The 23,501-nt window shown below is 50.3% G+C and overlaps 1 protein-coding gene across 1 annotated transcript in view; it reads left to right on the top strand.

Annotated features, from left to right (window-relative positions):
* The window catches only part of LOC115083418 (cleavage and polyadenylation specificity factor subunit 1-like), a gene marked incomplete in the record, with an annotated part of 265,845 nt that overhangs the window by 43,163 nt on the left and 199,181 nt on the right, over positions 1–23,501 (top strand). The window contains 3 exon segments of the mRNA XM_029587223.1: positions 998–1,149; positions 10,476–10,622; positions 20,930–21,069. Coding sequence (XP_029443083.1) covers positions 998–1,149; positions 10,476–10,622; positions 20,930–21,069 — 439 coding nt within the window.

Here is a 23,501-nt window from a genome sequence, read left to right as displayed (position 1 = left end):
GTAGTGTACTTGGATTTTCAGAAGGCGTTTGACAAAGTTCCTCATGAGAGGCTTCTAGGAAAGTAAAAAGTCATGGGATAGGTTGCGATGTCCTTTCGTGGATTGCAAACTGGCTAAAAGACAGGAAACAGAGAGTAGGATTAAATGGGCAATTTTCTCAGTGGAAGAGAGAGAACAGTGGAGTGCCTCAGGGATCTGTATTGGGACCCTTACTTTTCAATATATTTATAAATGATCTGGAAAGAAATACGACGAGTGAGATAATCAAATTTGCAGATGACACAAAATTGTTCAGAGTAGTTAAATCACAAGCAGATTGTGATAAATTGCAGGAAGACCTTGTGAGACTGGAAAATTGGGCATCCAAATGGCAGATGAAATTTAATGTGGATAAGTGCAAGGTGATGCATATAGGGAAAAATAACCCATGTTATAGTTACACAATGTTAGGTTCCATATTAGGTGCTACAACCCAAGAAAGAGATCTAGGTGTCATAGTGGATAACACATTGAAATCGTCGGCTCAGTGTGCTGCGGCAGTCAAAAAAGCAAACAGAATGTTGGGAATTATTAGGAAGGGAATGGTTAATAACACGGAAAATGTCATAATGCCTCTGTATCGCTCCATGGTGAGACCGCACCTTGAATACTGTGTACAATTCTGGTCGCCGCATCTCAAAAAAGATATAATTGCGATGGCGTGCTGAGTCCAGTTCAGGAGGATTTGTCTGCAAAAGATGATAGAGCTGGTCCAGAGTCTGCACAAAAAGTCCTATCCAATGAGCCTTAAAAACTTAAATATGTATATCCTAGAAGAGACTGAATGGTAAAAGTACAGAAGAAGGAAGAACAGAACAGTGCGGACCTTAGGCTTAAAGGAGGAGTAAGAATCAGAAAATATCCCTCAGCAGGCAGGATGATGAGTGCGTGGAGGCGAGTTCAGAAAGGCTTGTGCTCACGTTGCCGTCACATTCTCTGTTTTTGTGTTTGCACACAGGACGGGTTTGTACAGAACGTTCACATCCCCAAGGTGCGCGTGGATCCCGATGGGCGCTGTGCCGTCATGCTGATCTACGGAACCAGACTGGTGGTGCTGCCCTTCCGGAGAGACACCCTCACAGACGAGCATGAGAGCGGCGTGGCCGAGGGGTGAGCCTGGGGAGAACCTGGGACATGTGTAGCTAAGTGCACCAGAAATGTCAGGGAGCAGTGCACCACGGCTGAAATGCTCAGGTGCTTAGGGAGAGCTCTAACCAGTAGAAGAAAAAGAAGTGGTGGTGATCCAGAAATGTCAGGGAGCAGTGCACCACGGCTGAAATGCTCGGGTGCCTAGGGAGAGCTCTAACCAATAGAAGAAAAAGAAGTGGTGGTGATCCAGAAATGTCAGGGAGCAGTGCACCACGGCTGAAATGCTCGGGTGCCTAGGGAGAGCTCTAACCAATAGAAGAAAAAGAAGTGGTGGTGATCCAGAAATGTCAGGGAGCAGTGCACCATGGCTGAAATGCTCGGGTGCCTAGGGAGAGCTCTAACCAATAGAAGAAAAAGAAGTGGTGGTGATCCAGAAATGTCAGGGAGCAGTGCACCATGGCTGAAATGCTCGGGTGCCTAGGGAGAGCTCTAACCAATAGAAGTAAAAGAAGTGGTGGTGATCCAGAAATGTCAGGGAGCAGTGCACCATGGCTGAAATGCTCGGGTGCCTAGGGAGAGCTCTAACCAATAGAAGAAAAAGAAGTGGTGGTGATCCAGAAATGTCAGGGAGCAGTGCACCATGGCTGAAATGCTCGGGTGCCTAGGGAGAGCTCTAACCAATAGAAGAAAAAGAAGTGGTGGTGATCCAGAAATGTCAGGGAGCAGTGCACCATGGCTGAAATGCTCGGGTGCCTAGGGAGAGCTCTAACCAATAGAAGAAAAAGAAGTGGTGGTGATCCAGAAATGTCAGGGAGCAGTGCACCATGGCTGAAATGCTCGGGGGCCTAGGGAGAGCTCTAACCAATAGAAGAAAAAGAAGTGGTGGTGATCCAGAAATGTCAGGGAGCAGTGCACCATGGCTGAAATGCTCGGGTGCCTAGGGAGAGCTCTAACCAGTAGAAGAAAAAGAAGTGGTGGTGATCCAGAAATGTCAGGGAGCAGTGCACCATGGCTGAAATGCTCGGGTGCCTAGGGAGAGCTGTAACCAATAGAAGAAAAAGAAGTGGTGGTGATCCAGAAATGTCAGGGAGCAGTGCACCATGGCTGAAATGCTCGGGTGCCTAGGGAGAGCTCTAACCAATAGAAGAAAAAGAAGTGGTGGTGATCCAGAAATGTCAGGGAGCAGTGCACCATGGCTGAAATGCTCGGGTGCCTAGGGAGAGCTCTAACCAATAGAAGAAAAAGAAGTGCTGGTGATCCAGAAATGTCAGGGAGCAGTGCACCATGGCTGAAATGCTCGGGTGCCTAGGGAGAGCTCTAACCAATAGAAGAAAAAGAAGTGGTGGTGATCCAGAAATGTCAGGGAGCAGTGCACCATGGCTGAAATGCTCAGGTGCCTAGGGAGAGCTCTAACCAATAGAAGAAAAAGAAGTGGTGGTGATCCAGAAATGTCAGGGAGCAGTGCACCATGGCTGAAATGCTCAGGTGCCTAGGGAGAGCTCTAACCAATAGAAGAAAAAGAAGTGGTGGTGATCCAGAAATGTCAGGGAGCAGTGCACCATGGCTGAAATGCTCGGGTGCCTAGGGAGAGCTCTAACCAATAGAAGAAAAAGAAGTGGTGGTGATCCAGAAATGTCAGGGAGCAGTGCACCATGGCTGAAATGCTCGGGTGCCTAGGAAGAGCTCTAACCAATAGAAGAAAAAGAAGTGGTGGTGATCCAGAAATGTCAGGGAGCAGTGCACCATGGCTGAAATGCTCGGGTGCCTAGGGAGAGCTCTAACCAATAGAAGAAAAAGTGGTGGTGGTGATCCAGAAATGTCAGGGAGCAGTGCACCATGGCTGAAATGCTCGGGTGCCTAGGGCAAGCTCTAACCAGTAGAAGAAAAAGAAGTGGTGGTGATCCAGAAATGTCAGGGAGCAGTGCACCATGGCTGAAATGCTCAGGTGCCTAGGGAGAGCTCTAACCAATAGAAGAAAAAGAAGTGGTGGTGATCCAGAAATGTCAGGGAGCAGTGCACCATGGCTGAAATGCTCAGGTGCCTAGGGAGAGCTCTAACCAATAGAAGAAAAAGAAGTGGTGGTGATCCAGAAATGTCAGGGAGCAGTGCACCATGGCTGAAATGCTCGGGTGCCTAGGGAGAGCTCTAACCAATAGAAGAAAAAGTGGTGGTGGTGATCCAGAATGTCAGGGAGCAGTGCACCAGGGCTGAAATGCTCGGGTGCCTAGGGAGAGCTCTAACCAATAGAAGAAAAAGAAGTGGTGGTGATCCAGAAATGTCAGGGAGCAGTGCACCATGGCTGAAATGCTCGGGTGCCTAGGGAGAGCTCTAACCAATAGAAGAAAAAGAAGTGGTGGTGATCCAGAAATGTCAGGGAGCAGTGCACCATGGCTGAAATGCTCGGGGTGCCTAGGGAGAGCTCTAACCAATAGAAGAAAAAGAAGTGGTGGTGATCCAGAAATGTCAGGGAGCAGTGCACCATGGCTGAAATGCTCAGGTGCCTAGGGAGAGCTCTAACCAATAGAAGAAAAAGAAGTGGTGGTGATCCAGAAATGTCAGGGAGCAGTGCACCATGGCTGAAATGCTCGGGTGCCTAGGGAGAGCTCTAACCAATAGAAGAAAAAGTGGTGGTGGTGATCCAGAAATGTCAGGGAGCAGTGCACCATGGCTGAAATGCTCGGGTGCCTAGGGAGAGCTCTAACCAATAGAAGAAAAAGTGGTGGTGGTGATCCAGAAATGTCAGGGAGCAGTGCACCATGGCTGAAATGCTCGGGTGCCTAGGGAGAGCTCTAACCAATAGAAGAAAAAGAAGTGGTGGTGATCCAGAAATGTCAGGGAGCAGTGCACCATGGCTGAAATGCTCGGGTGCCTAGGGAGAGCTCTAACCAATAGAAGAAAAAGTGGTGGTGGTGATCCAGAAATGTCAGGGAGCAGTGCACCATGGCTGAAATGCTCGGGTGCCTAGGGCAAGCTCTAACCAGTAGAAGAAAAAGAAGTGGTGGTGATCCAGAAATGTCAGGGAGCAGTGCACCATGGCTGAAATGCTCAGGTGCCTAGGGAGAGCTCTAACCAGTAGAAGAAAAAGAAGTGGTGGTGATCCAGAAATGTCAGGGAGCAGTGCACCATGGCTGAAATGCTCGGGTGCCTAGGGAGAGCTCTAACCAATAGAAGAAAAAGAAGTGGTGGTGATCCAGAAATGTCAGGGAGCAGTGCACCATGGCTGAAATGCTCGGGTGCCTAGGGCAAGCTCTAACCAGTAGAAGAAAAAGAAGTGCTGGTGATTCTGTGAACCACTCATGAGAACTCCCTTAGCGTATCGTGTCCAGTTTTGGAAATTGTATCTGCAGAAGGATGTGGATGGAGAGAAGGCAGTGAGGCTACCACAATGGTGCAGGGTTTGCGCTTCAAGCCCTATAAGATGAAACTTAAAGACCTAACCATGCATGCCATATAGGGGGACCAAGTGCCTGGTGTCTGAGCAGACAGCCTGCTCTTGCAGCCACTTGTACAGTGCACGGATACAGTGGTAATCTGTATATAGTTTTGATGTAAATAGTTTTGATGTAAGGGCTCCCCCCTAATTTCAATCATATGTTTCCTAGTTCAGTATATTATCTGTTTTATGTAAGGGCCCCGCCCAATGGTTTTGTGTTCACTGTAAACCGATGCGATGTGCGAACGGTCATCGGTATAAAAGAAACGTTAAATAAAATAAATAAATAAATAACTGCACACTTGAGAACCTGGTCTAGCTCTGGCCAGTTGCTCATTAGTGCTGGCGGCGTAGCACAGATCAGCTGCCTGCTGTTTTGCCTTTGGCAGCTTGCACAGCGGCAGAAGAGAAAAGAGAGAAACCGTGTTGCTTGCCCCGAACGTTTGTTCGTGTTTGAACTTCCCTTCTCTTCTCTCAGCTCAGCGTGAGTTGCTGGCTGGGAGGCTGCCCCTCCTCCCGTGACGGCTCAGGCAGTCTGCAAGGCCTGCCTGCCACACTTGCCTCATGATTTGCCTGCCTGTGTGGGTCAGGGGTCCATCCCAGAGCTGAACTCAGCAGCCATTTCTATGCCTTGATGTGCCTGAGCCTCCCACCTCAGCTTGTACCATGACTGCTTGGGCAGCTTTTTTCTCCGACTCCATCCGACAGGTAAAGTTGCCTTGCTGCTGCCCTGCATGCCTCCCTCTCTCCCTCCCATTTCGGGACTCCCATCCTGTCCCTCAGAGCCGTGGAAACCTGCCCACCATATCTTTGCTGCTGCTCCACTTGTTTACTGACTGCCCCCCTCTCTCCCATGACAGGCAGGTGTGGTCTGAATCTGGTCGCCTCCCGCAAGCTCAGTCACCCACCTCATCCTGCCATGTGTTTACTGTCACCTCTCCTGCCACAGGCTGCTGAGGCCACAGGAGCCAGAAGTCAGTTAAAGTTTATAGTGTAAAAAAAATTAAGGAAAGCCAAAACCAATTTAGCAAATTGATGTCATCTACAAATCATGTGATTATACAATTGTAGTGACTCCCCCTTTTTCCCTTAATCTCACTTCCCGCCCCTCCATTTATAACAGTAATTTATATAGCATGTGTGTGTCAGTGAAAGTATGTAAGAAGGAGAGTGTGTCAGAGAGAGCATGTCAGATCATATGTGTGAGAGTGAGAATGTATGTGAGAGGGAGCGTGGGTCAGTGAAAGTATGTAAGAGGGAGAGTGTGTCAGAGCATATGTGAGTGGGAATGTATATGAGAGGGAGCATGTGTCAGTGAAAATATGTAAGAAGGAGAGTGTGTCAGTGAAAGTATGTAAGAGGGAGAGTGTGTCAGTGAAAGTATGTAAGAGGGAGAGTGTCAGGGAGAACATGTCAGAGCATATGTGAGTGAGAATGTATGTGAGAGGGAGCGTGTGTCGGTGAATGTATGTGAGAGGGAGCGTGTGTCGGTGAATGTATGTAAAAGGGAGAGTGTGTCAGGGAGAGCATGTCAGAGCATGTGTGTGAGAATGTATGTGAGAGGGAGCGTGTGTCAGTGAATGTATGTGAGAGGGAGTGTGTGTCAGTGAATGTATGTAAGAGAGGAGCATGTGTCAGTGAATGTATGTAAGAGGGAGAGAGTGTCAGTGAATGTATGTGAGAGGGAGAGTGTGTCAGGGAGAGCATATGTGAGAGGGAGCGTGTATATGTTACAGAGGGTCAGGGAGCATGTGTATATGTTGTCAGTGCGTCCATCCATGTCAGAGAGAGGGACTAACTGTTTATGAGAGAGTGTGTGTGTGTGTATAGGAGAAAGTTTGTGTGTCCCCTTCACCTTCTCCCGTCCCCCAATAATCCATGACAATTGTGGGCTGACTGGAAATCAAAAGTTCCCAGGTATGGAGAGCAGAAGGTTTTAAAATCTTTATTAGTTTTATTTATTGGTGTTATTTGATGGGTCTGCTGATTTGAAATATTTTATTGGTGTTTGTGAACTTTTATAAACATTTTTTAAGTTTAAATAAGTTTTAAATTATTGGATGTTCTATTCATCAGCTCTTTGGAAATATTACTTATTTTTTATCAGTATGGATTTACTATTATATTTTATATTTCTTATTATGTTTTATATTTCTTGATTTTTATTATTTGATGTTTTATGAGAAACGGGGATGTTTCAGTTTTTCTGTTATTGAGCTGCATACAGAGTCCGGCTCGTTGGGGTTTCCAGTTCAGTTTTTGTTTGCATGTTTCTATTTAAACTTTATGGTCTCTCTCTGTTTTGCCTGCCTGACTGAGGGGAGATATTCTGCTAGCATGAAGCTTATGTGTAGGAATCTGCAGCAGCTTGGCTTGTTCTATTTTCTTACTAGGCGGTGTATTGGTGTTTTAGGGCTTAGTGTAATATTTGCAGTGTCGCCTTTCTGTGGATAAGATTGTTACTATTTGAGAGCTGGCAATTAGTCCTATTCTGTTATGGGACGTTTACTGTATTAGTATACTCATGGCTTTCTGAGGGCCAAGCCTGTACCCAACATATGTTATAAGAGGCCTAATGTATGGGTTCCAAGTGACTTGATATAAAATAGTATGCAAAAGAGGAGGAGGGAATAAATACCACTAGCTCCTCTGCCCTCGAGGGTCCCGTCGTGGGCTGTGGAGAAGTTGGCAGCCCTAATGCCGTAACTGGAGAGTAGAGTCATGGTGTCATGGTAGAGACACGTTCCCGGGCCTGTCCCAGGTGCCCGCCGGGCCTCCACTCACCCCACTACGGCTGCAGATCCGTGCGCCCTGACCACCCCTCGTTTCCCTGCTTCTCCTCACGCGCCTGCCTATTGCTTCATTGTGCCGTGTCCGGCTCGGGTGCACGGGATGATGGACTGACAGAAATGGGAATTTAAATCCCCGCGCCAGCTCTTTCTCTTGGCCCATGCCGCAGGCCCCCCCCCCTCGTGTCGGAGGTTATGCAGTACTACTAGAAAATTAAAGGCGGGATGATTTTCATGTCGCTGATTGGGAGGGGGTGCGTGGGGCGTCTTTATTTGCGAGAGATCCCCAGCTAATATCATCAGTACTGGTTGGACGGGTTATTACAGCGAGCTTGGAGAGATCTTAATGTTAATTAGCCCCGTTCCACCAAGGGCAGAGAGATTTCTACGTATGTTAGATCACAAATCATGTGTTTGTAAGCTTCTGATTGTGCTCGCTGTAGAGGGGCTGGGTACCCCAGACAATGCAGAATTATTAATGCACATATCAGCTGCCCCGCTTTAATTTGATTTTGGACCTTCAAGGCTGGTGGAGGCAACGTGGCAGGGGGGCCGGTAAGGAAAATCGTCACTTTGCAGGGATCCATGCTGCGTGGCAAAGAGGGGGCAGCTTGCTGGAGGTGTACGACTCGGATAAAACAAGTGAGCAGTTCTAAAGCCGTCTGCGGCCATTACACCCAAAGAACAAAGGTGCGCGATAGATGATGTCCCTGAACTTTCTGCTGTGCGGGTGAGGGGAGGGTTCAGCGGTGAGGAACAGCGCTGCCACGGGGGCTGTTAAATACCTCGCATGTACGTAATGCACAAGAAGAGAACCTTTTTCAGAGGAAAGGCAGGTAGAGCGAGAGGCTCTAAGATAACAACATAGAATTACGCTCGCCTCTCGCGTGCAGGGATCCCTTCCTCTGCTTTTCGGAGGTTGACGTTTCTTTATGTACAGTTCTTTCCTTTCTGTTGAAGGTGGTCTCCTCCTTTCATCTTAGTCAGGCTGTTGAGCTTCCGGCTTTCCCGAACCCGATGGCCGATACTCCTATGGCTCGGGACTTCATTTATTGGATGTGCGTTGAATTCTTTGGTGGTATCTCAGGTGACAAATGCCTTTTGGAGATTGGATCATCTGTTTGTCCTGTTCAATGGAACAAAGAAAGGAAATAAGGTTTCCAGGGGCACTATTTTTGCTGAATGGTAGAAAGAGATGATAGCGTCCGCTTACATCTGTAAGGGCCGACTGGTGCTGGAGGGGTTGAGAGCACGTTCCTCGTGGGTGGAGGGTCAGCTGAGATCTGCCGTGCACTGACGTGATCTTCTCTCTCACTTTTACCAAACATTACCACGTGGATGTGCAAGCTCCCAGGAGAGGCGTCTCGTGGGTGGAGGGTCAGCTGAGATCTGCCGTGCGGTGACGGGATCTTCTCTCACACTTTTACCAAACATTACCACGTGGATGTGCGAGCCCCCAGGAGAGGCGTCTCGTGGGTGGAGGGTCAGCTGAGATCTGCCGTGCGGTGACGTGATCTTCTCTCACACTTTTACCAAACATTACCACGTGGATGTGCGAGCCCCCAGGAGAGGCGTCTCGTGGGTGGAGGGTCAGCTGAGATCTGCCGTGCGGTGACGTGATCTTCTCTCACACTTTTACCAAACATTACCACGTGGATGTGCGAGCCCCCAGGAGAGGCGTCTCGTGGGTGGAGGGTCAGCTGAGATCTGCCGTGCGGTGACGGGATCTTCTCTCACACTTTTACCAAACATTACCACGTGGATGTGCGAGCCCCCAGGAGAGGCGTCTCGTGGGTGGAGGGTCAGCTGAGATCTGCCGTGCGGTGACGTGATCTTCTCTCACACTTTTACCAAACATTACCACGTGGATGTGCGAGCCCCCAGGAGAGGCGTCTCGTGGGTGGAGGGTCAGCTGAGATCTGCCGTGCGGTGACGGGATCTTTTCTCACACTTTTACCAAACATTACCACGTGGATGTGCGAGCCCCCAGGAGAGGCGTCTCGTGGGTGGAGGGTCAGCTGAGATCTGCCGTGCGGTGACGTGATCTTCTCTCACACTTTTACCAAACATTACCACGTGGATGTGCAAGCTCCCAGGAGAGGCGTCTCGTGGGTGGAGGGTCAGCTGAGATCTGCCGTGCGGTGACGGGATCTTCTCTCACACTTTTACCAAACATTACCACGTGGATGTGCGAGCCCCCAGGAGAGGCGTCTCGTGGGTGGAGGGTCAGCTGAGATCTGCCGTGCGGTGACGTGATCTTCTCTCACACTTTTACCAAACATTACCACGTGGATGTGCGAGCTCCCAGGAGAGGCGTCTCGTGGGTGGAGGGTCAGCTGAGATCTGCCGTGCGGTGATGTGATCTTCTCTCACACTTTTACCAAACATTACCACGTGGATGTGCGAGCCCCCAGGAGAGGCGTCTTCTGGGGAGAGTGTGTTACGTGTGGGTCTTTCGGGTTCCCGCCCAGAATAGAAGGGCTTGGGTACATCCCACTCGTCTGGACTGATCCGAGGAACAAACAGGAAAGGAAAATTGGTTCTTACCTGCTAATTTTCGTTGCTGAAGTACCATGGATCAGTCCAGAGGCCTATTCCCATCTGTCGAAAGACTTCCTTGCTTCTGGATGAACTGACTGCTGGTTTGTGAAGAAGTGTACATAGTTTGGTATAGATTTGTGTTAAATCAAGGGGGCCCCAACTTTAAGTCTCTGTTTGCCCAAACTTGATTGGGGTTTAAGGTGGACATCTTGGTTTGGGTACAGGACAATACTGAGGGACTGCAGGTGGCGCTCTCGGTTATGTAGCAGGGCCTCAAAGTTTTGTTCTCTGCCTCCATCTGCTGGTCGGGAGGCAAAACCCACTCGTCTGGACTGATCTGGGGTACTTCAGGAACGAAAAGTAGCAGGTAAGAACCAATTTTCCTATAAGCACAGAGGATCCTTAGCTGTGATGGAGGGATGAGTGGGAAAGCATGAGATTACCTGAGGTCTACAGTAGGAAATGTTTAGACTGGGGGTGGGTCTTAGGGTTCTTGTCTACCCTCGTATCATGTATTCTGTGAGCAGGCCTTGTCTCTCTGCCTCTGGAAAGCATGTGAGTGATCATTCCTCTCTCTCTTGCAGACAGAAGTCCAGTTTCCTGCCCAGTTACATCATCGATATCCGGGAGTTGGATGAGAAGCTGCTGAACATTATTGACATGCAGTTCCTGTATGGATACTATGAGCCCACGCTATTGATTCTCTTTGAACCAAATCAAACCTGGCCGGGGTATTTATCTTACGCTTTTTCTGAGTGGAGGAGTAGCCTGGTGGTTAGGAGCAGCAGGTCGAGGACCAGGGAAGCTGGAACTCAAACCCCACTGACATTCCTTGTGACCTTGGGCAGCTTGCGTCACTGTGCACAGCCTCAGGTACAAACTTAAGGCATTTTCCCTGTAGACACAGAATGGAAGAAAAGCCTTAGTAAATCAGGCTCTTAGATTATAAGCTCTCTGGGGACAGGGAAATACAGTGCCATGAGCTGCCAATGAAAATCTGAATAAATAAAATATTTCTCCCCCTCTTATCTTATTTCTCCTAAGCAGAGCTCACCTGGATATGTACAACCCTCTCCCTTTTATCTATTCTTAACCTCTTCTGTCCTCTCTTACCCAGAGATGGCCTCTTCCTCTCCCATTCCTTGCCAGTCAGCACTGATGGGTTCTGCTTGCACCTAAGAAGGAAGTGATGTCACTTCCTGTGCTCCATGCTCCGCTCTCCGGGATGCTGGCCTGTCGTTGAGGAGAAATGCTGCAGCAGACCTTCCAGGCTCCCCTGGACTTTGGAAAGCTTGCCTGCTTCTCTGCTGGGCATTGCAGCGTGGCTGTAGGCTGACACAGTTGTGATCGGCTGTTCGGCAGTGTCTTGGCAGGTGCTCCACTTTGATTCATATTTCATCTTGATGCATCCTGGGCCATGCAGACTGTCAGTATATGCCTTTAACATGCAGAGTGATGCATGCAGACTGTCAGTATATGCCTTTAATATGCAGAGTGATGCATACAGACTGTCAGTATATGCCTTTAACATGCAGAGTGCATGCAGACTGTCAGTATATGCCTTTAACATGCAGATTGATGCATGCAGACTGTCAGTATATGCCTTTAACATGCAGTGATGCATGCAGACTGTCAGTATATGCCTTTAATATGCAGATTGATGCATGCAGATTGTCAGTATATGCCTTTAACATGCAGAGTGATGCATGCAGATTGTCAGTATATGCCTTTAACATGCAGAGTGATGCATGCAGACTGTCAGTATATGCCTTTAACATGCAGTGATGCATGCAGACTGTCAGTATATGCCTTTAACATGCAGATTGCATGCAGACTGTCAGTATATGCCTTTAACATGCAGATTGATGCATGCAGACTGTCAGTATATGCCTTTAACATGCAGATTGATGCATGCAGACTGTTAGTATATGCCTTTAACCCATCTTTTTTTTTCTTGTGGTGCCTTAAAAGAAAAACAGTTATTTAAACAAATCGAGGTAGTCTGATATGTCTTTGTAATTTTTTTGGCTGTCTCAAATACATCAGCCACAGCAGGTTGCACCCATTGCCAGAGCTGGACTGGCAGACCCTCCTCTCTCTACCCTCTCCCCCTTTCCTTAGAGCCCTCTTGTCATGGGAGAACACAGTTCACAGGTTGGACCTTCAGGAACCATCTCTTACACCAAATCTCTGTCTGCTTAGCTCTATTAGATAAGGCGCACTACAGTCTGTATGATTAAGTATATACCCGAGGCAATGGAGGGAGATGTGACCTGCCCAAGGACACGAGGCGTGGCAGTGGGATTTGACCCCTGGCTTCCCTGATTCATAGCTGCTCGGCTGGTCCTAGCGGATCTGTCATGCAGCATTATCCATATCCAATGGAGACGTCTGCCATTTTCTTTCTAATGCCCTACCTAGTCTTATAGAGGTTCAGAGATCCTCAGTGAGCCACTGAGCTAGATTTTGCCTTCAGAACAACTGAAATTGCCCAGGGACAACATTAGTCAAAGCCGTATTGTGTTATTTCACTTCTCTTCTGAAGGAGTAACTGACCAGTTGGACCAGTACAAACAATCGGGTAATGCCAGTAGGTGGAGACAGAGATCCGCGTTGCTGATGTCACTCCTTATAGGTATCTGCCAATGTTGGATCCTTAGGAGAATTTCTTTTGTGAAATAAGGGGAGAAGGGCTCTGGTGGTGAAAGCCTAGAGCTCCCTTACTCCCTCCACTGAGCAGGTTCTGCATCCGGGGACTTGTGCGGCAGCTTCCTCCTCTCTATCTCTCCTCCTTCCCTCGCTTCCTTGATCCTCTCTCTTATTCGGGTGGGTATCTCTTTAATTTGGGGACTGTTTTCAGCAGTGGCTGCAATAAAGTGAAAAAAGGGAGAGGAGCCTTGCTGCTTCAGTGGCTGAAGCCCCGATGGTCAGTTTTGCATTGCTGAGACGTTGGAGGCTATCTTGGGGCTTCTCCAGGTAGGGGAGAGTCCCCGAATTGGAAGCTTTTGCTTGGGGATGTTTTCCCTTAGGGAGCAAGATGGTGGCAGATGTGAAGCATGGGGGGGGAAAACCGCGCTCTGCAACCTTCGGAAAGCGCAGGCAGGCAGTGGTACGAGATTGTGGGTCTCTGGGGCCGCGGGTCAGGATGAAAGATGGGCTGCAGTGCCCAGGAGCCCTCAGATCTGGAGGGGGGGGGGGGGATCTTGGGCCCCTCCTCTCAGCCCAAGGCAGTGGGAGTTCTTAGCTCAGCTTCTGCCTTGGGTGGAGATTTTTAAAGAGTATTTCAGTATGGGACAGGGCACTCTTTCAGGTTTGTCCCCAGCCCTTTCAAAATCCCTCTGTGTCTTCTATGGGCCAGAGCAAGGGAGGACTGGAGGATGTCAGAGGAGGAGGGACTGGAGGATGTCAGAGGAGGAGGGACTGGAGGATGTCAGAGGAGGAGGGACTGGAGGATGTCAGAGGAGGAGGGACTGGAGGATGTCAGAGGAGGAGGGACTGGAGGATTTCAGAGGGAGGAGGGACTGGAGGATTTCAGAGGGAGGAGGGACTGGAGGATTTCAGGGGAGGAGGGACTGGAGGATGTCAGAGGAGGAGGGACTGGAGGATGTCAGAGGAGGAGGGACTGGAGGATGTCAGAGGAGGAGGGACTGGAGGATGTCAGGGGAGGAGGGACTGGAGGAGGAGGGACTGGAGGATGTCAGGGGAGGAGGGACTGGAGGATGTCAGAGGAGGAGGGACTGGAGGATGTCAGGGGAGGAGGGACTGGAGGGACTGGAGGATGTCAGAGGAGGAGGGACTGGAGGATGTCAGGGGAGGAGGGACTGGAGGATTTCAGAGGGAGGAGGGACTGGAGGATGTCAGGGGAGGAGGGACTGGAGGATGTCAGGGGAGGAGGGACTGGAGGAGGAGGGACTGGAGGATGTCAGGGGAGGAGGGACTGGAGTAAACCGATGTGATCTTTATTTCATATAGGAACACGGTATATAAAAATCTAAAAATAAATAAATAAAATAAAATGTCAGGGGAGGAGGGACTGGAGGATTTCAGAGGAGGAGGGACTGGAGGATTTCAGGGGAGGAAGGACTGGAGGATGTCAGGGGAGGAGGGACTGGAGGATTTCAGAGGAGGAGGGACTGGAGGATGTCAGGGGAGGAGGGACTGGAGGATGTCAGGGGAGGAGGGACTGGAGGATTTCAGAGGGAGGAGGGACTGGAGGATTTCAGAGGGAGGAGGGACTGGAGGATGTCAGGGGAGGAGGGACTGGAGGATGTCAGGGGAGGAGGGACTGGAGGATGTCAGAGGGAGGAGGGACTGGAGGATGTCAGGGGAGGAGGGGACTGGAGGAGGAGGGACTGGAGGATGTCAGGGGAGGAGGGACTGGAGGATTTCAGAGGGAGGAGGGACTGGAGGATGTCAGGGGAGGAGGGACTGGAGGATGTCAGGGGAGGAGGGACTGGAGGATGTCAGGGGAGGAGGGACTGGAGTAAACCGATGTGATCTTTATTTCATATAGGAACACCGGTATATAAAAATCTAAAAATAAATAAATAAAATGTCAGGGGAGGAGGGACTGGAGGATTTCAGAGGAGGAGGGACTGGAGGATGTCAGGGGAGGAGGGACTGGAGGATTTCAGGGGAGGAAGGACTGGAGGATGTCAGGGGAGGAGGGACTGGAGGATTTCAGAGGAGGAGGGACTGGAGGATTTCAGAGGAGGAGGGACTGGAGGATGTCAGGGGAGGAGGGACTGGAGGATTTCAGAGGGGAGGAGGGACTGGAGGATTTCAGAGGGAGGAGGGACTGGAGGATTTCAGGGGAGGAGGGACTGGAGGATGTCAGAGGGAGGAGGGACTGGAGGATGTCAGAGGGAGGAGGGACTGGAGGAGGAGGGACTGGAGGATGTCAGGGGAGGAGGGACTGGAGGATGTCAGGGGAGGAGGGACTGGAGGATTTCAGGGGAGGAGGGACTGGAGGATGTCAGAGGGAGGAGGGACTGGAGGATGTCAGGGGAGGAGGGACTGGAGGATGTCAGGGGAGGAGGGACTGGAGGATGTCTGGAGGAGGGACTGGAGGATTTCAGAGGGAGGAGGGACTGGAGGATGTCGGGAGGAGGGACTGGAGGATGTCAGGGGAGGAGGGACTGGAGGATGTCAGGGGAGGAGGGACTGGAGGAGGAGGGACTGGAGGATGTCAGGGGAGGAGGGACTGGAGTAAACCGATGTGATCTTTATTTCATATAGGAACACCGGTATATAAAAATATAAAAATAAATAAATAAAATAAAATGTCAGGGGAGGAGGGACTGGAGGATTTCAGAGGAGGAGGGACTGGAGGATGTCAGGGGAGGAGGGACTGGAGGATTTCAGGGGAGGAAGGACTGGAGGATTTCAGAGGAGGAGGGACTGGAGGATGTCAGGGGAGGAGGGACTGGAGGATTTCAGAGGGAGGAGGGACTGGAGGATTTCAGGGGAGGAGGGACTGGAGGATGTCAGGGGAGGAGGGACTGGAGGATGTCAGGGGAGGGGATTTCAGAGGAGGAGGGACTGGAGGATGTCAGGGGAGGAGGGACTGGAGGATTTCAGAGGGAGGAGGGACTGGAGGATTTCAGAGGGAGGAGGGACTGGAGGATTTCAGGGGAGGAGGGACTGGAGGATGTCAGAGGGAGGAGGGACTGGAGGATGTCAGGGGAGGAGGGACTGGAGGAGGAGGGACTGGAGGATGTCGGGAGGAGGGACTGGAGGATTTCAGAGGGAGGAGGGACTGGAGGATGTCAGGGGAGGAGGGACTGGAGGATGTCAGGGGAGGAGGGACTGGAGGATGTCAGGGGAGGAGGGACTGGAGGATTTCAGAGGGTGGAGGGACTGGAGGATGTCAGGGGAGGAGGGACTGGAGGAGGAGGGACTGGAGGATGTCAGAGGGAGGAGGGACTGGAGGATGTCAGGGGAGGAGGGACTGGAGGATGTCAGGGGAGGAGGGACTGGAGGATGTCAGCGGAGGAGGGACTGGAGGATGTCAGGGGAGGAGGGACTGGAGTAAACCGATGTGATCTTTATTTCATATAGGAACACCGGTATATAAAAATCTAAAAATAAATAAATAAAATAAAATGTCAGGGGAGGAGGGACTGGAGGATTTCAGAGGAGGAGGGACTGGAGGATGTCAGGGGAGGAGGGACTGGAGGATGTCAGGGGAGGAAGGACTGGAGGATGTCAGGGGAGGAGGGACTGGAGGATGTCAGGGGAGGAGGGACTGGAGGAGGAGGGACTGGAGGATGTCAGGGGAGGAGGGACTGGAGGATTTCAGAGGAGGAGGGACTGGAGGATGTCAGGGGAGGAGGGACTGGAGGATTTCAGGGGAGGAAGGACTGGAGGATGTCAGGGGAGGAGGGACTGGAGGAGGAGGGACTGGAGGATGTCAGGGGAGGAGGGACTGGAGGATTTCAGAGGAGGAGGGACTGGAGGATGTCAAGGGAGGAGGGACTGGAGGATGTCAGGGGAGGAGGGACTGGAGGATTTCAGGGGAGGAGGGACTGGAGGATTTCAGGGGAGGAGGGACTGGAGGATGTCAGAGGGAGGAGGGACTGGAGGATGTCAGGGGAGGAGGGACTGGAGGAGGAGGAGGGACTGGAGGATGTCAGGGGAGGAGGGACTGGAGGAGGAGGAGGGACTGGAGGATGTCAGGGGAGGAGGGACTGGAGGATGTCGGGAGGAGGGACTGGAGGATGTCAGGGGAGGAGGGACTGGAGGATGTCAGGGGAGGAGGGACTGGAGGATGTCAGAGGGAGGAGGGACTGGAGGATGTCAGGGGAGGAGGGACTGGAGGATGTCAGGGGAGGAGGGACTGGAGGATGTCAGGGGAGGAGGGACTGGAGGAGGAGGGACTGGAGGATGTCAGGGGAGGAGGGACTGGAGGATGTCAGGGGAGGAGGGACTGGAGGATTTCAGAGGGAGGAGGGACTGGAGGATTTCAGAGGGAGGAGGGACTGGAGGATTTCAGGGGAGGAGGGACTGGAGGATGTCAGAGGGAGGAGGGACTGGAGGATGTCAGGGGAGGAGGGACTGGAGGAGGAGGGACTGGAGGATGTCAGGGGAGGAGGGACTGGAGGATTTCAGAGGGAGGAGGGACTGGAGGATGTCAGGGGAGGAGGGACTGGAGGATGTCAGGGGAGGAGGGACTGGAGGATGTCAGGGGAGGAGGGACTGGAGGATGTCAGGGGAGGAGGGACTGGAGGATTTCAGAGGGAGGAGGGACTGGAGGATGTCAGGGGAGGAGGGACTGGAGGATGTCAGGGGAGGAGGGACTGGAGGATTTCAGAGGAGGAGGGACTGGAGGATTTCAGAGGGAGGAGGGACTGGAGGATGTCAGGGGAGGAGGGACTGGAGGATGTCAGGGGAGGAGGGACTGGAGGATGTCAGGGGAGGAGGGACTGGAGGATGTCAGGGGGAGGAGGGACTGGAGGATGTCAGGGGAGGAGGGACTGGAGGATGTCAGGGGAGGAGGGACTGGAGGATTTCAGAGGAGGAGGGACTGGAGGAGGAGGGACTGGAGGATGTCAGGGGAGGAGGGACTGGAGGATGTCAGAGGGAGGAAGGACTGGAGGATGTCAGGGGAGGAGGGACTGGAGGATGTCAGGGGAGGAGGGACTGGAGGATGTCAGGGGAGGAGGGACTGGAGGATGTCAGGGGAGGAGGGACTGGAGGATGTCAGGGGAGGAGGGACTGGAGGATGTCAGGGGAGGAGGGACTGGAGGATGTCAGGGGAGGAGGGACTGGAGGATGTCAGGGGAGGAGGGACTGGAGGATGTCAGGGGAGGAGGGACTGGAGGATGTCAGAGGAGGAGGGACTGGAGGATGTCAGGGGAGGAGGGACTGGAGGATGTCAGAGGAGGAGGGTTCTCCTTGGATGGGTTTAAAGCACCGAGGGGGATCATGATGAGGACCTTGAGGAGGGCGAGTGCCCTCCTAAAATGAGTCAGAGCTTCAGCCTTGTGCCTTTTCTGTAGGGAGAAACTGTCCTTCCTGACCACGCAGCTGAATATTGGGAATTACAGGAAGGAAGAGCCTCTCTGCCATGTGCTTATCATTCAGAAGCCTTCCAGGTTTTTTCCCCTGCACCCTGCCATGAAGGATTTGATTGATTTGGAGCGAGTGACACCAGAAACTAATTTTAAGGGTGGCCACTCATGAGCTAAACTAAGAACATAAGATTTGCCACCCTGAGTCAGACCAAAGGTCTATCAAGCCCAAGTTTCTTGTTTCAAAAAGTGACCAACCCAGGTTACAAGTACCTGGCAGGATCCCAAAAGGTCAATAGATTCCATGCTCCTTATCCCAGGCATCCTTTGCAGTGTGAGAAACTCCATTTGGGCAGAGTGGATACTTTAGTATGCTCAGTAACTAAGAGGACCACTATTCTGGTTAAGCATGGACGTGCTCTTAAAATACTCAAGATTGAAAAATGGAATCCATGCTTAAGCAGGCCTTTTAGGCTGTTAGCATGCGGCTTCAGATCTCTGCTTGCTGCAGCGTTGTGATGAGGTGTGGCCTCTGCCTTTCTCAGGAGATAGAAGAAAATTCTGGTGAGGACTCATTCCACTTGGAACCAGGTGCCACATACTTGGCGGATGCCTGTTTTGATTTTGTGGTCTCCGCAAGGAAAGTAGTTTAAGAACATAAGAAATTGCCATGCTGGGTCAAACCAAGATCCATCATGCCCAGCATCCTGTTTCCAACAGAGGCCAAAACCAGGCCACAAGAACCTGGCAATTACCCAAACACTAAGAAGATCCCATGCTACTGATGCAATTAATAGCAGTGGCTATTCCCTAAGTAACCTTGATTAATAGCAGGTAATGGACTTCTCCTCCAAGAACTTATCCAAACCTTTTTTGAACCCAGCTACACTAACTGCACTAACCACATCCTCTGGCACCAATTTCCAGAGCTTAATTTCCTAGCATGTAGCAGATGGACTCAGGACCAATGGATTTTCTTTCTTCTTTTGCTTTGGATTTTCTAAAGCTCTGCAAGCGTGTGTAGTGTCCCAAACTACTAAGGAGACGGAGAAATACTGAAGAGCAGAGCTTCCTGCATGGGTATGTGTAGGCTGAAGTCAGATTGAAATCTGACTCCGTCTCCCAACTGCTATCAGGAGTACAGTATACCCATTGGTCCTGAGTCCATCTGTCTACACTAAGGAAAACGAAATTATCAGGTAAGTAATTTCTCCATTGTGCGTTGAGTAAAAAATAATTTTCTTCGATTAGTCTTAAATGTGCCCAATGCTAACTTCATGGAGTGCCCCCTGGTCCTTATATTATTCGAAAGTGTAATTAACCGATTCACATCTACCCGTTCTAGACCTCTCATGATTTTAAACACCTCTCTCATATCCCCCCTCAGCTGTCTCTTCTCCACAGCCCTAACCTCTTCAGCCTTTCCTCATATGGGAGCTGTTCCATCCCCTTTATCATTTTGGTTGCCCTTCTCTGTACCTTCTCCATCACATCTATATCTTTTTTGAGACCAGAATTGTACACAGTATTCAAGGTGCGGTCTCACCATGGAGCGATACAGAGGCATTACGACACTTTCCGTTTCATTAACCATTCCCTTCCTAATAATTCCTAACATTCTGTTTGCTTTTTTGACTGCCACAGCACAGTGAGCCGATGATTTTAAAGTATTACCCACTATGATGCCTAGATCTTTTTCCTGGGTGGTAGCTCCTAATATGGAACCTAACATCGTGTAATTAAAGCAAGGGTTATTTTTTTTTTTTTTGTATTGAAAGTTTTTATTTGGCACTTATCATATTAACAGCATTAACAGACAACAGGTAAAGAAATCACCACAGTAAACCACAAGCGTCGTAACACTGGAAGAGAAAAAGAATTACAAAAATCGGATAAACTGCATTAAAGGAGGATTGAGATGACTGCGACTACGGTCCTTATTGTCCATCCTAAAAGATGTCCATTACGGAGGCGTCGCATGTCGGCGCCATTCCTGATAGGGAGTCCAAACCATATTCTAATCCGACAGGAACACCAACGCTTCCTACGCTTTGGCTACTGGGTCATCATTAGCAGTTCTGGGCACTGCCCTGTGGCCTAGCCACCACCCCAAGAACATTTTCCAAGATTATGGTGGTCGTGTCGGCAGCATTAAGAAGAGAAGGCATCCTCACTCGTACACCCTTACTTGGACGGCTAGTTGATCTGGGCCAAGCCCGTAGAAGAAAGTCTCCGGGTGACCAACAGGGTGACCTGCTTGATTCAGGAACTCAGTTGGGTAGTAAACTTGGACAAGAGCTGTCTCAAGCCTTCCCAGTCGTTGGAGTATCTGGGAGTCTGGTTTGTCCATTCCTTGTTCTTCTGGAAGTCTGATAGTTTAAAAAGAAAAGTTAGATTTAGATGTTGTTTGATTTTTCTTGAGGTTATCCACAGTTAGCTTGTTACAGAAATACTGGCAGCCTGCTGTCAACACAGATGTTAAGGACTGACATTAGTCAGTCTGTTGATCTCTGTCTCCATCTACTGGTCAGTGAGCATATCCTGATTGTCTGGTCTGGCCATGTCTGGATTAAAGGGAAGGAAATTATCAGGTAAAAAATAATTTCACCATTACCTTCCTTCAAAGGCCATGGCATAACCAAATCTAGAAAACTTTCTTGATCAACTTTCTATCTAGTCCATTCTCTTCAGTAAGTATTTCTAAAATCATCAGGTGATGATTAAGTCAGGTCAATGGTTAATTGTAAAATTATTTATATTTAACAGGGAGTCCATTAAACTGAATAAAAAATAAATGTAAGCTATGCCCACTGCTATGTGTAGGCTTGGAAAATGCCAGAGTATAACCTAAAATATACATCTCGGAAATAAAATCCTTAGTAGCTTCTCCTGTACCTCATCAGCATGCACCTTACTTTCCTCTTCCTATTAATCAGAATGGACCTTGGAGCTGCTGTCGAATGCTGTTTGTCTCTGCCTCCTGGGGAGCTTCTCTCTCATTTTCTTCTACTTGTACTCCTATACAGGCGGGTTGCTGTGCGTCAAGATACCTGCAGCATTGTGGCTATATCCCTGAACATCATGCAGAAAGTCCATCCTGTCATATGGTCTCTCAGCAACCTGCCATTTGACTGTACTCAGTCTCTGGCTGTGCCTAAGCCAATAGGTGAGTGTGCAGCTGCTGTGCATGTAAATGGAACGACCTGGCAGGAAATGCATTCATTGTAAGAAGAAATAACTATACATCAAAACTCTCATTCATGTAGGATCCCAACCTGCCTCTGAATTTGGTGCACACACATGAAATCATCAGCCTCCATGGTTGGAAGGCTGTTAACTTTTTGTGCTCATTGTGTGAACACGGTTAAGCAGAGCGAGAAACAATGTTGGTATCCCAGCTGTAGATGGGTGAAGTGGAGCCCAGTCAGACAAAGATAGCATGAAAGGAAAATCTGACCTGCTGGTGCAGCAGTTCTCATCTGATAATTCTTGTGTGCTGGGTAGCGTGTCCTGCTCTTCCCTTGTACAGACTAAGGTGTGTGAGCAGCAGCTCTCCTGTGAAAGTTATTGTGTGCTGGGGTACTTGAGCTCCCCTCCGATAGTTGTGTGATGGGTAGCATTTCCTGTCACAGATTGGTAAAGGACATAAGATTATACAATAAATATGCCAGCAATTAACTTTTTCCCAGGACAAGCAGGATGGTAGTCCTAGTCCTCACCTATGGGTGACATCATCAGATGGAGCCCTGTCACAGAACACTTTTGTCAAAGTGTCTAGAACTTTGACTGGCACACTGAGCATGCCCAGCATGCCACTAACCCTGCAGCCAGCAGGGGTCCCCCTTCAGTCTCTCTTTTTCCGTGCAGCAGTTGCCTCGCGGTTTAGGAGCTCATAAGAACATAAGAAATTGCCATGCTGGGTCAGAACAAGGGTCCATCAAGCCCAGCATCCTGTTTCCAACAGAGGCCAAAACCAGGCCACAAGCACCTGGCAATTACCCAAACACTAAGAAGCTCTGTGAGAAATTTCTCACAACTTTCCTCACAGAACTATTTGAAGTTTCTCTTCTCAAAAAATCCATCGCGCTCCGTTCCCTCAGACGCTCGGCAAGTGTTTTTTCCGGTATTTGTGGTCGGTTCCCGGCGGCTTATCACTTCAGTGCCCGACTGTCACCGACCGTGCACCCGCCAAATTTTAACATGGCGACCGTGTTTAGCAAATGTCCCGAGTGTCTGAGGACCCATGTCCATAACGGCCCCTCGCACGACGTTCTTTGATGCCCTAGTTGTGCACAAATGATCCCCAAAGGCCGTCGTGCTCCCTGGACAAAGTGGAGCAGTTGTTTGCTTCAAAACAGACTGCTCCATCGATGCCAGTTCAAGCGCCACCAACTGTGGAGGGTCCATCGACCTCGGAGACAATTCGCCAGGAGCACCGTGGACAGGGTGACTGTCCATCACCGACTCCATTGAGGACATCGGCATCATCGTCCTCTGTGCCTGCACTGATACCGCAGCAGCATTGTCTTCCATCAAGCTACCTGCGAAGAGGGCCCGGGACCCCTAGGCGTTCCCCACCGATACCGGTGCCGGGCACCGAGCCTCCACAGGCCCACATGGAAGCCCCAGTGACACTTAGCCTGCCTCCTACCCCGATTGCCGTGCCACCCATGCTGGCTTCCCGGGAGGAATTGGACCGCATGATCCAAGAGGCATTGCTTAAAGCCTCAAGAGGCTTCCAATCGCTGCTGCTGGCCTCCATACTGGCCCCGGAACCAGCTCCCTCAATGGTGGCACCACTCCTCGAGCACCTCAATACGCTCATCGGTGCCTTATCGTCTCCTGTGCCACCGGACACGCTGGCATCGAGTCATCCATCAAGGCCTCTGCAGGTCCCGATTCCAGTACCAAGCTCCTCGGAGGAGGAAGGATCTATTCTCTGTCACGTCTCTCCACGGGAACCATCTATGCTGGAGCCTATGCTAGGGCCATCGGGGCTACCGGTACCCAAGCGCACCTCATCTGCCCCGATTCCATCGATGCTGGCGCCGATTCTATCGATGCCTTCCCACCCCGTCTGCTTTGGCATGCTTCCTCCAATGGGAGCTCCACCGGGAGAAAGCCCCCTATAATCCATGGGGCGATGCATCCTCAGATAATTCATCATGGACATCCAAGGACCTACTTTCAGAGCCTTCACCGCCGGAGGAAAGGCGAAGATCTCCTCCAGAAGACCTCCTTTGCCAGTTTTGTCAGATGTCTGAGATTATACCTTTTACACTGATCACGGAGGAAGATGCTCTCCATAAAACGTTAGTGGTCTTACAATTTGTAGATGTTCCAAAAGATATAATGGCAGTACCGGTACATGAAGTTCTTTTGGACCTCATGCACCACCTGTTGGAACATCCAGGTATGGTACCCCCAATCAATAAAAAGACAGATGCTATCTATCTGGTTCAACAAGTCCCAGGTTTTCAAAAGAGTCAGCTGCCTGGAAGTGCAGGACATACTGGCAGATCTACCCTGTACTGGAGACAACCTGTTCGGGGATAAGATCGAGGAAGTGGCCCAGTTAAAGGACCATCATGAGACCCT

Source organism: Rhinatrema bivittatum, chromosome 2 (genome assembly GCF_901001135.1).
Source record: "Rhinatrema bivittatum chromosome 2, aRhiBiv1.1, whole genome shotgun sequence".
NCBI classification, from domain to species: Eukaryota; Metazoa; Chordata; class Amphibia; order Gymnophiona; family Rhinatrematidae; genus Rhinatrema; species Rhinatrema bivittatum.
This window is presented reverse-complemented; position numbering and strand designations above follow the sequence as displayed.